The sequence below is a fragment of the Diachasmimorpha longicaudata genome, chromosome 9 (genome assembly GCF_034640455.1).
Source record: "Diachasmimorpha longicaudata isolate KC_UGA_2023 chromosome 9, iyDiaLong2, whole genome shotgun sequence".
NCBI classification, from domain to species: Eukaryota; Metazoa; Arthropoda; class Insecta; order Hymenoptera; family Braconidae; genus Diachasmimorpha; species Diachasmimorpha longicaudata.
In genome coordinates, this window is record NC_087233.1 from 4,723,696 (window position 1) to 4,736,269 (window position 12,574).

The window sequence follows — 12,574 nt, forward strand, 5'->3', positions numbered from 1 at the left end:
CTTCACTATCGATCTTCCCCTCCTCCTCCTCCAATTTTTTTTCATCCAATGGAGCATTGCAAAATCGATTTATCGACGTCAGACGAGAAATCGACATTTACAATTGAATTCTGGAGCCTCGTGTGCTCGACTTTCGTCTCAAGCCACGCCCCACTCATTGATTTCACGTATGTACTACCAATCAAGAGCCTGAACATGATCACCTCTCAATTTTCATTATTAAATTCGAATTCTCTCGTTTATTATCATTCATTCACGAACGAGTGATCGTCCTCGCCACTAATTAACTTACTTTATGATAATCATAATTATTCCGTCATGTCGGTGTTGATTTTTTCTTTAATTGTTAACAATCATGTACAAAGTGTAGCTGCGCTCAGGATTTTTTTATTATCCCCATTTGTGATGTTTCTTCAAACTCATCTATTTTTTTATTATGAACTATAGAAACACACTGGCTATCGAACGTTAGTACACACTCATTGGTATTTTTATCCACTTTTTTTGTTTTTAATACAAAGAGAGATTTTGTAAGTTGAAAAAGGACAAATACGACATATCGACATCGAATTCAACAGTAGTAGATGTTTAAATATTTTTTTAATGATTTTTCCGACGGTTTATTTATTTATTTTTTTTATTAAAAATTGTCTGTCTCTGTGATGTTGATCTGATGGAAGCTTAACAATTTTTTAAAATTTTCATTGGCGAGGATGACTGTTTCGTTTTTATCTGTTGTCACTGGTGTATTGTTGTGTTTTAGCGGGTAATGTTCATTTTTGGTATCGTCTCGATGATTTTAATCGATAATCGATTATACCGATCGATCATGATTGCAGGAAAATCGTTGAGGGGGAAAATTCACCCACAAGGTGAGAGGAAATGTCCCTGCGGTTCTCCGTAATGTCGATGTATCGCAGAGATGAATCGATTGTTATTGATAGTTATCAATTTGATAAAAATTGAATTTTGAATTTTCCAAAGTTTGTGTGGATCAATTTCTCCCCCTCTATCGGATATAGTAATGCAAATATTAATTTTCCCTTTTAATCACGAAATTATGATTTTCGTCATTTGTTGAAATCACTCGTGTAAACAATTGTTCTGTCAACATCAATAGTTCATACGTTACGAGAATTACTTTGAATAGCATAAGCAGAGCTCTTTTTAACCATACAGATATGTTCAACACGAAAGAAGTAACACGGAGACGACTCCAGGACGAATGGAACTGGTGCAACGATTTTTCGTCACGAAATCGGTGAGGATTGAACACTCGTTACATTTTCTTCGATATCTCGAAAATGAAATGAGATACAGCTTCTAGTCAAGTCTCGATCAAAAGCTGAGTAAATTTGAGATCCAAACCCCTTATTATGGCTCCTATTCGCTCCAAATCTGAGGAAGATATTGCCATTCAAAGTTTAGCCTTGAAAAAAGTTGATTTCAAGGTCAACATTGATCCGTTTGGCAATTGAGACAAGGAGATGAGATAGAGAGGTTGGTAAGTAGGGGTTTGAATCGGAAATGTCCCCAGCTTTCGATTGAACCTACTTTCGAAGCTGTACCTCGTTACGTTCTCGAAATATCGCGGAAAATGTAAAAAATACCGTTCATTTCGTGACGCGATATCGTGACACAAAATGGAGGGACGCATTTGTTGAGAGGAAAAAACAGCCAACGTAATATTGTCTCCCTAACTCATAAATATGCGTATACAATGCGCAAAAATTTCTGTAGAAAATTACCTCTACATCTACTATTTTTGTTAATTAATATTATATTCAAATTTATTCATTCGTATTTTTAGGTAGTAATATATATCGATTTTTTTTTCTCATTAAATTAGTAATGCGTTTTTTAAAATTAATCGTTAATTACTCTCGCTAATGTTTCACTACGTCAACTATTGTGTACCCTTATACGCCTACGAGTGAGTATTTTTTTGGTATTATCCCTTTTGTTTATTTATGCATCAGTTGATACTTCAAAACTTTTCAAATTTTTTTTTTATTCCTCTTGAGGATTCTCTTGTGATAACGCACATTCGCTGCAACTCTGGACGACCCATACGATTACTCTAGTTATTATTCCCAGCGCCAATAATTTTTATTTATTGTTAATTAAATAAATAAAATAATTAGTCGCGACAGTCCCAATTTTCTTAGGGGTGACGTCGCTAAATAATGGATGACAGAGTTACACGGCTCATTATCATAATTATTATCAAAAATTCCCAGTTTTCAGAGGAAATAATTTATCGATAAATTATTATTTATATCCAAGATCTCTTTGTTTTAAGAAAATCTCAAGATTTAAGGTCGAGAATAATCCCACAATATAGATCGGAAAATTTACCCCCGAATTAAAAAAAAAACGATTTATTTCGGTGCCATAGAACCGGAGTTATCGCGGAAACGCTACAAGAGATCCAGCAATCGATGATCTATGGAATCATTTAAGATTTTTGGGGGAGCGAAATGACCGCTCTTTCTTCCATTTCCTAGAAAATTCATCTGTCCATCCGATAGACTCGCTTTTTAATTCCCTTCGTCCCGATTGTGTATCACTGATCTATAGATCGATGAATGATCTATAAAAATGAATCCGCGATTTTCTCCGGATCTACTGGGCCAAAATGGATCATCTTTTTTTTAAATCGTAGGTAAATTTTCCGATCTATCGAATGCCACCGGTGTCATTGGCCCAGTGTTTGTGGTTCTCGAGATAAACAATAAGATAATCGTGGATTGATCTGAAAAGCACAGAAACCCTGCATTACGTATTCAGGTGCCGGTTCCTTATACTAGACACAACGAGATATCAATTCCCTCGATCCTCCGCATTCACTCGTCTATTGTTTATTTACTCATCTATCAACTATTCGGAAGGAAAACTATTCATTCAGTTATACATAAATAGAGATGAATACAAAGTTCATTTTTTTAGAATATAAAATTAAATATACACGTTACGATATTTTATCTCGATACAAGAATTATTCAATTTAAAATATAGATTTTTGTATTTTTTTTATCTTAACTTTAGTAGTTTGGCTTAATTTTAATTCATTCATTAACTAATTTACTCGAATTTCTCATGAAATAAGAAATATTATATAGCGATCGATCTTGCTGATCCCTGAAGTTGATAAAAGACGACCCGTTCTGCCCCAATTTCTTTAATGTATCCAGGAATGATGGGGCAAAATGGATCATTTTTTAATGCGCTAATTTTACCGATTTATCATCTCGATCGTTATAAAGTCGGATAAATAGCGATTTTTCAATCGTTCTTTTTTTCAATAACATTCTCATTGATAAATAAAAATTCTAATAACGTCGTTATGAACTATCGCATATCACTGATGACTCACATTCTCCCCCTTCCTCACCGAAGCAGACGTCAATCGTTCTAACGTCACGCATTCCAACGATTTTTCATATTTCTCCCTCTCTCTTTCCCCTTTGTAATGGAGAACTGAAGAATGAAATGACAAATAATCATGCGTTCGCATTACGACGACTCGTATGAATCCACATCCACGAGCTTTAGCATATTAATGCATCGTCGACGGTTAATCTAACGGGTTAATGCACCCGTCCATTGTCTTCGAACCATATGGCCTTGAGAATTTTGAGACAGGGCGGAGAGGGTACGGGGTCACTAGTGACCCCATCCGATAGATCGGGAAATTTATCCACGAAATGGAAAAAAAATGATCCATTTTGGCCTCATAGAACCGGAGTTACAGGGGAAAATGTAAAAGTGATTTAGCAGCGGATGATCTATAATGATCTATAGAATTATTTAGGATTTTTGAGGGATCTAGTGAGGCAAAATGAATCGAATTTTTTCTATTCGACAGAAAAACCGAGTGTTTGTCTGATGCAATCGTCTCCCAGTTCCTTTGCTTCAATTGTGCAGACATGATCTACCGATCGATCAATGATCTATGAAAATTGATGCGTGATTTTCTCGGGATCTACTGGGCCAAAATGAATCTTTTTTTTTTCTATTAGTGGGGATTTTTCTCGGTCTTTCCGATGGCGTAATGTTGGTCGATGTCCGGGAAATAATTTCCCAGTTGTTTTCCGGAAAAATTACGAAATGGTCAAACGAAAAAGGTTTTACCTGATGAAATAATTTTTTTAAAAGAATTGTCCGGTTTTAAAATAATAGAGATGATGATCCTCCAGCTGCAGACGCCATGTTCCATGTCATCGAGGGAGAAAAAAAACAGAAAAAGGTGATGAAAATTGAGGTGAAGTGATCGATGAAATGCAATTCGACGCTTCAAGGCTTCGGAGTAATCAATAAATCCTCATCACGTACCCATAACCCAATATTACGTGTATAATACGATCCCCAGTGACTCTCACTCTCATCAAGTATCAATTATTTATCGGTCTTAGTTATGTTTTAAATAGCAATTTTTTTTTTGTTTATTTTGTCAATATTTTCTTTCGTTTTTTAATTATAAAGAAGTAACAAAGAATAATAATATTTCATGATATCGTACTCTTTTTGCTCTCAATTGTCACTATATAAGTATAGGTAATCTTTATATATTTATATTGTGGCAAATATGTATGTATATTATTTATAATATTTATAATAAAACGTTAGCTACGTTTTAAATACGATTTCTTCCATTCGAGTGGATTTCACCATCTGGGGAGACAGATCGACGTGCATTCTCCTACATTTTTAAAATTTTTTGGTGGTAGGGGTGGGGGGAGGGAATTAGATGCGACGCCATTTTGTAGTCCATAAAATTTCCGACAAAATGACCAAAAAATTATTCATTTTGCCCTCATAGAACCCGAGTTACAACGAAAAAAGTGAAAATGATCCAGAAGATCGATAAAAGATCTACGAAAATCGATTGAGGATTTTCTCCCAAACGGGTGGGGTAAAATGGCTAATTTTTTTTTGATTTTATCAGAAATTCATTGGCTATACAATGACGCCATTTTTATTTGGCTCCATCCAACGCCCTCTGAGCTACCGCCGATTTTCAAAATTTCATTTTCCTTCGATTGAGGGAATTTCTCGTGCACGTCGATCGGTCTCAAAAAAACTTGAGTAATGAGGGAAAAAACGACAACATTCACCTAGAATACTCTTAGACTACCAAAAATTCCAACAACTAATTGTTTTTCTCGAGGTTCTGATGCCCCGGAATCAATAATAAACATCTAATGAAAAATTTTTCTAATGAAATTTCAGGGCAATCCCTCAATTACGTGACCTTGACACATTTACAAGACTATTTATAGGTTAGATCTAGATAAAAATCACACACATCTCGACGCGCCCTCTCGAGGATCAATTGTGCTCACTTTTCCATAAATTGAGGTCTGGTCGATTTTTCTAATATCATCTGGACTCTTTCTCTGCTCACCATCATCAACCAAAATTCATCTAATCAATGAAATACATCTCGAGATGATCCAGATAATTTTTCCACATTGAAAAATAATTTAAAAACTCTCATATAAAAATACAAAAAATAATTTACAAATTATCCAAGATCCCGGTGTCAATGATTATTTATAGAAAAATTTTAGGTGGAGAAAAAATTATCTGGGGCGGTAAAAAATTAATCAAGATTATCTCAACATGATTTCACCGACAATAGTTAATATTTTCACTCATCGTAATCCTATAATTATCCAACAAATAACACGTGAAAAAAAAGGTAAACAAAATCAACTGCAGTTATCAAATCACTGTATTATTAACAAAAATATAGTATTAATAATTATAACAGCCTGAACACAATGAAATTAATAAAAAAAGGGGGAAAAAAAAGATGCATTTCTATTCACTGTGTCCAGTTGTTAATAATCTTTCAATCAAGTATCATACAAAACAACAATAACAAACTATGAAAAAATTTCTTATCCTAATCAATAAGTTTCATTTCTTAATTAATTTTCATTTTCAATTAAAAATTGGCCCAATCTGAGCGGTGAATATATAATAATGTTTATATATATGTGTGTGTGTCTGTGTGTGTTTTACAAAATGAAAAGTAAAATAACAATAACTAATATAATGTTTTTTTTTATCGTACAAAAATACAAGGAAAGAAAAACAATAAATTTTCTAGGTTACAATAAAAATTGATTTGAATAAAACATCGATGAAGTTGCAGAAAAAACTCTAATGGGTTTTTTTTATGAATTATGGCTATACAAAATTCGTACAATAAATTCGTCTAAACGGTTTTTGTTATGTCGTTAGAAATTTAGATAAGAAAAGTGGGCGCAAGCTCCGTATTAATCTTTTCACTTTTTTGGTTTTTTTTTTTCATGCACTCATTTTTTCAAACACTCGATATAAAGATAATAAAGGGGGTGGGGAGTGGGTTTTTCTCTTGTAGAAATAAAGGGGGTGGTAAAAAAAGGGGAGGGACTCGGAGCTCACGCTGTTTACTCGGTACAATCACATGAAACGTAGGGTAATAAGATACATGAGATACTGTTGTCATCTGGAGTGAGATGATTTCAGTTATTCGGGATTTTTTTACGTAGGGGAAGGGGATGGGGGGTTGATCGATACGTCATCGAAAAGAACGTAAAATTTCCAACAAAATGAAAAAAAAATTTCTCATCTAGCTCTCATAGAACGTGAGTTACGGCGAAAACGCGAAAATGATTTATAAGATCGATAAATGATCTGTGGAAAATTGTTTTGAGATTTTCTCCTGAATGGCTGCTCCAAAATGAACGATTTTTTTTTCATTTTGTAGGAAATTTTCTAATCTTTCGAATGAGATCATTTTCAACACCAGCCCCTCCCCCCTCTCTCCTGATGATCGAGGTGTGGGTATTCAGAATTCTTCTCTCATTCCAGATATCAACGAAATTAATAATTAAAAATTAATAATTAAGAGCCTATGCACTCGTTCACCTTCTACGTGATAAACCCGCACTCTGGAAGGTGCGCGCAACTACCGATGCGTGTCCTCATAATGATCTATACATTATTAACTCAATTAATAGCGTAATGTGTATAATAACATCATCTTATTTTTGTTTCACATACAGCGAGTAGTAGGTATTGAAAAATATATATAATAATTACAAATTTAATCATTCACATATTTCATGATCATTCAAGGTATTTTTTTCAGGCGTCACGTGACCGCCCCGTAATTTATATTTTGGTGATTATTCTCTTTATTTGTGATTTTCTCGTTCTTTGTTTTCATTTCGCCTCACTTTGGCCACTATTTCGGCCCATAAATCCACCATTTTGTCGCTCAATCATCAGCCACCATTTTCATATCAATGTGGTGTCTCGTAATGTCCGCGAGATGGCGCTTGCAATCGCGATAATTCGTATTTACATGGGAAAAACAGATAAATTATTAGATTTTTTTTGTCGGTTTCATGTTTAATCGTTTTCGATTGACCCTGCCTGTCTCCCTCATCAAAAAAAAATGTTTTCTCGTTCTCATCACTCGGGCTACGTATAAGAATATATATCGTGTAATGTCTCGTATCTAATCATTAGATAAATTATCTGCAATGAATTTTTATCTCAACTCGCGATTCATTTTTTCATTCCCTCTGAGTCAATTAAATTTATTTAATCTTTTGGTTTATTAATTATTCAATAGACAATACCGATATTTTTTTGGGTTTTCTGGGTTTTTTCACTAGGTTCTTACAAACACTTGATATTTTTAAAAAGACAGATTATCGATTCCCCCGCTGGGTACATGCGAGAAACGATTTTTTTTTTGGTAAATCTTCATTTAAGTTTAATTATTAGGTTTACTCGTGTGTCCCCTCGATTTTTGTTGCTTCTCATTTAACAAATACACTCAGTTAATGCGTTGGAAAACTATGCGTTTAAATTTTTGTTTTATACATTATAATACTATGTTTTATATATTTTTTTTGTCTTTTCAATGTAGTACTCTGAATTTGACCCTCGGGTGAAACGGAATTCAGAGATTTTGGCGTTGTGAGTAACCCCGGTGGATGGATCGATAAATTTCAGCCGGAATAAAAAAAATTACTCGTTTTGACCCCATAGATCCGGAGTTACACCGAAATATGTCAGAATGATCTGTAGATCAGTCGATGATTTACGATAAATTGATTCGTAATTTCTGACTAGATCACTGCGGTCAAATCAATCATCACTTGGCTCATCTCCAATTATACCTCCATATCAACAGCGCTCATTCAACAAAACTTCAAATTATCTAGAGATCCTGCAGTGATCTATGATCTATGAAAACTTCATTCAGGATTTTCTCCTAAACTACTGGACCAAATTGAACAATTTTTTTTACTCTCAGCAAAAATCTTCTGATCTACTCCACAAAATAGACGCCACCCATTTTGCCCCGGTAGCACGTCAGTCACAGCGAAAGCCGCAAAAGATTGTACAAGATTTTCTCGTAAACCGCTGGGGCAAAACGATTCATTTTTTTTTTTCGAAACTCGATTCAACCCGAGAGTGAAATGTGCATTTCTCCTCTTGAAGTAATTGTCGTAAACTTTATCATGTGTTTATTTTTCGTACATCAAGTTTGATTTCATAGCTTTCCCACACCTAAGCCCGTAATCTCGCTCGAGATTCGTTTGATTCTCGTTATATTCAATAAAATCGACCCGCATCAATGAAAAAATTGTAATTGAAAATTTTTCATTCAACATTTAAATCTCTGGATAATTCAATAATAATCGAGTGTAACATCTTCGACCAACGAAAATGGCTGGGAAAAATTTTTGCGTTTTCAATTTTCTCGATTTTATTTTGTTTTTTTTTTTTTAACAATAGCAGGTACTAGCATAGCTACCACAGTCGTACGTATCGTTTAATAGTTACAATTAAGTTTTTAATTAGGTATTAAACTAGGGTAATGCGGTGTCTCTCTGTCCCCATAATTTTATGCCTTTATTCGCGTCTTTTTACCCCTGGCGTCAACAAAAAAAAAAATCTGGGCAATTTTTTTCCTTCATTTTGCGTTTCTCTTTGTCGTCCAGTCGTTAATTCTTCATGTGGAAAATTTTTCTCTTTCGGGGCTTCTCTCGCCCACGTTTTTTTAATACTTTAGCACCTGGTGCCTCAGCTCCGGCACCTTTTATGTTTTTCTTTTGCATTTTCATTGTCAGAGATCTTCGGTGACAATGGAACTATGCAACTGCGAATGGAACGCAACGTGAGGTGAATTTTAAAGCATTTTGTACTTTTTTGGTAAGTTTTTTAGGGAATTTAAGGGGTTTTCGATTCCGGAAATTCGAGATTTTGATATCTTGAGGGCGGAATTGATTCCATGACGTGGTCAGGCAAATTTCAGGTGGAAAACACAATATGGCGCCTTCCGTTGCTCCCATAAAACCCAAAATACATTCAAAAAACGATTTCAAATCGACTTTTGGTTCTTTTCAATACGCCATTAATAATGGGGAGCAATGGGTTCAACCCTCGTGTTTGGAATCAAAAATATTTTCACCTGATTCATGAAAACATTTCCCTACCAAAAAAATCAGAATTCGAATTTCTCAAATTCGAGAAATGATTTTTATTAAAAAATGAAATGAAAAAATGGTAAATTGACACCTCACGTTATGCCCACATGTACCCTACCCATCTACATGAATTTATCATTTTCTCGTTTATAAAAATAAAATGTAAGATCGTACCAAAGGACGAGTCTTTGTTGCAACGGTATGAGAGCAACTCCAATCACGTTAAAAACCTCGTAAAGAAGAAAAAAAATTCCCCAACGAATTGTTTAAAAAAAAACGCAACAGTTATCCCATACCGTTCCACAAATGAATAAACCCGTTGAAGTGAGTGCATTTTTCTGAATTATAATTACATAGGCTCTACAGATATACTATACTCTCCTCATTTTTTTTCATTTTCTATTCCAGTGAAAAAATAAATTATTACACATTTGTCAATCCATCTGTGTATACTCCGCCCTCTCAAGAAACAATTTTGTCATTCCGTTTAATTAAATTTCATAATCTGGCCCAGAAGTGTTCTTCTCAAAACAACTAATAATTTAGAAAAAAAAAATCATTATTGAACAATTTTGGGACACCTGGCCACACGTGTCTCCATACCCAACGAGGAAAAAAAATAAAAATATTTTTTGGTAAAAAAAAATTGATTACCCGAGTGGTAAAACAGGATGGGTTTTTCTTTTTTGTGGAATATTTCAAAATCTAGGGGAGATGCAGTAATTTTCATATGAACCTTTTTTATCGAGCTTATTTCGCCCTACAAAGAAGGTTCTCATCGAAATTTCGCTAGCTCCCATAGATTCCGAGATATTTACTCCAAGAGGATCGACCACTCATTCGATATCTGGAGCGTAATCGACAGATATCGAATGCAAAATGATCGAAAGCGCCATTGTCATATTCCATTAACGAGACGAACATTTGGCCGACGAATCGGCACTCAACTCCCGGAGGAATGAGTGCATAAGCTGTGATTGGCCATCGTATATTCGGCGGGAAATTCAAACTAATTACGTCAAAAGTTCATTTTAACGCTTTCAAGCTGTCCTAGTCGTTCAATTTCATCGAAAACTCATCCTATTGGACCCCTCCACTGCCGAACCCTCCCCCCCTCCCAGAAAACTAAGAAAACGATAGAAAAACCTAATAATCAATGAATCTTCAATGACTTAAACGACTGATGAGAGACGAGTTGGACAATTGGGGGCCAGGCTGCCAGTATATTAATTAGCAACGAGTAGATGTTGATACTGGCTAGCAGAATATGTAATCCCAAAGTTATTCAACCCATCAACAATATTGTTCTTATCCTGTTGTGTCGTACCACCACCATTGGAAGTACCTGAACCAACAGGGCCAAGATTATTAGCCTGTGAGCTACCAGAAACCCCCCCATAGAACTGATGTCCAATAGTTGGATCAAGATAGGATGACTGAAACTTAGCGCCATAGAGATCAGGCAGATAGCCAGCATGATTCGACGAATCGAAGATATTGCGATGTGAGAATTGTGGATGATAAGGACCTGGGAAGAAGTAGGCGCTGGGATCTGTGTGCTGTTGAGGCTGTCCTTGCTGTTGTTGCTGAGGTGGTTGGCCAACAATACCACCCGGTGACAATGAACGGCTTGTTGGTGAGCTCTGGGAGACAGGCAGACCACCGGCCGATTGATGAGGGCCATGATGATGATGATGATGATGAATCTGCTGTTGCATCGCTCGTTGCTTGATGTAGTTGGAGAATTCCGTTGGTGACATTCTGAAAAATCAACATTCAAGCATTACAGTGAGTGCCTGGCCAATCAAGATGTGTCCACTGAATCAATGATGACATACCTGTTTGCCCGTTTGCTGCTGGTCTTCAATTTGGTGCTACCAAATTTCGTCTGAGCAAAGGTCGCCGTTGTGAAGGTCAACGGTGCTGTTGTTCTCGGTATAAAAGCCGGAACAGGACTCGGTGATCCCTTGAAGTTGTTGGTGATTGGTGTTGGTGATGGAGCTGAGGATGAGCCCGATACGTGGCCATTCTGTTGATTATTTGAGGAGCCATTGCTGGCACTGCTGCCCAGTGAGGATGGAAATGGTGAGGTGGATTTTGGACTCAAACTGAGACCACTCAGAGATGTACCAACTGCTTCAATTGGTCGAAAGCACTGGGCCTCGGGATTGAAGGTCTTGGTTACTTCACGATCAGCTGAACTTTCATCGTGAAGGTCTGATGACTCTGAGTAGAGTATCTTAACGGCACTCTTTTCACCAATTCTGTAGCTAACCTCACCGGGATCAACCCATACAGCCAATTCAGCTGGAAGATTTTCAAGAATATCTTGAATTGGTACACCGGACTCTTTGGCCGCTCTTTCGAGAACTGGATCAATTGGATCACCGGTTTTTAGGCACCTGAATGCCGAACCTTTGAAGGGCTTTTCAGGGTACCAATGACCCTTGAATTTGTCCTTCAGGGCCTTCTCCAATTCTTCACCGAATATGTTCACTCGGCGACGGGGTAGTTTGTTGTACAAGTACGATATCACGAAATTCAGGGCCACCTGAACCTCTATGTCCATCTTTGGCTTTGAGAAGTGAATCGTTGGGCTGGGTGATTATCTTGGGGGGATGAATACACGGCACTGGGGCCACTGTTGAGGGGTTGCAGGGTGCTTTTTAGAATCTGCAATCAGAAATCAGAGAGTCTAATTAGATTTGTCGACAGTCTCATCTAGGTAAGGATGCAATTGCTAGAGAATTTCGGGAGATGCGTGCATGGAGTTTGATTTGGTTTATCAATCGACGAAGGTATTTGCTAATTAGAGAGGTAGTTATCAGCTTCGAAAGTTTAGATCTCTAGATTTCGCCAAAAACCATTTTTGGTGGTTGGAGGCTGACTTTTACGCTAGATCAAAGGCTTCTTGAAGGATTTCCGGGAGTAAATGGGTCTTTTTCAGTTAATTCCATGGTACACTATTCTGTCTACAATGCGTGATCGCTTTTAACCCTCCATCCCTTAAATAACCCCTCAAAACATCTCTTTATCGCTTGAAATAGTCTCTGCCAAATTTGTCAGCTAACCTT

At 36.3% G+C, this 12,574-nt stretch overlaps 1 protein-coding gene across 2 annotated transcripts in view; it reads right to left on the reverse strand.

Annotated features, from left to right (window-relative positions):
- Window positions 1–5,719: 5,719 nt before the first annotated feature.
- LOC135165850 (protein Tob1-like) overlaps window positions 5,720–12,574 on the reverse strand; it is a 29,893-nt gene continuing 23,038 nt past the window's right edge. For both annotated transcript variants that reach the window (XM_064127594.1, XM_064127593.1), the window contains exons 2-3: window positions 11,339–12,173; window positions 5,720–11,261 (exon numbers count right to left, since the gene is read on the reverse strand). In XM_064127594.1, coding sequence (XP_063983664.1) covers window positions 10,727–11,261; window positions 11,339–12,069 — 1,266 coding nt within the window. In that variant the 5' untranslated portion in view covers window positions 12,070–12,173 and the 3' untranslated portion in view covers window positions 5,720–10,726. The remainder of the gene's footprint in view (window positions 11,262–11,338; window positions 12,174–12,574) is intronic.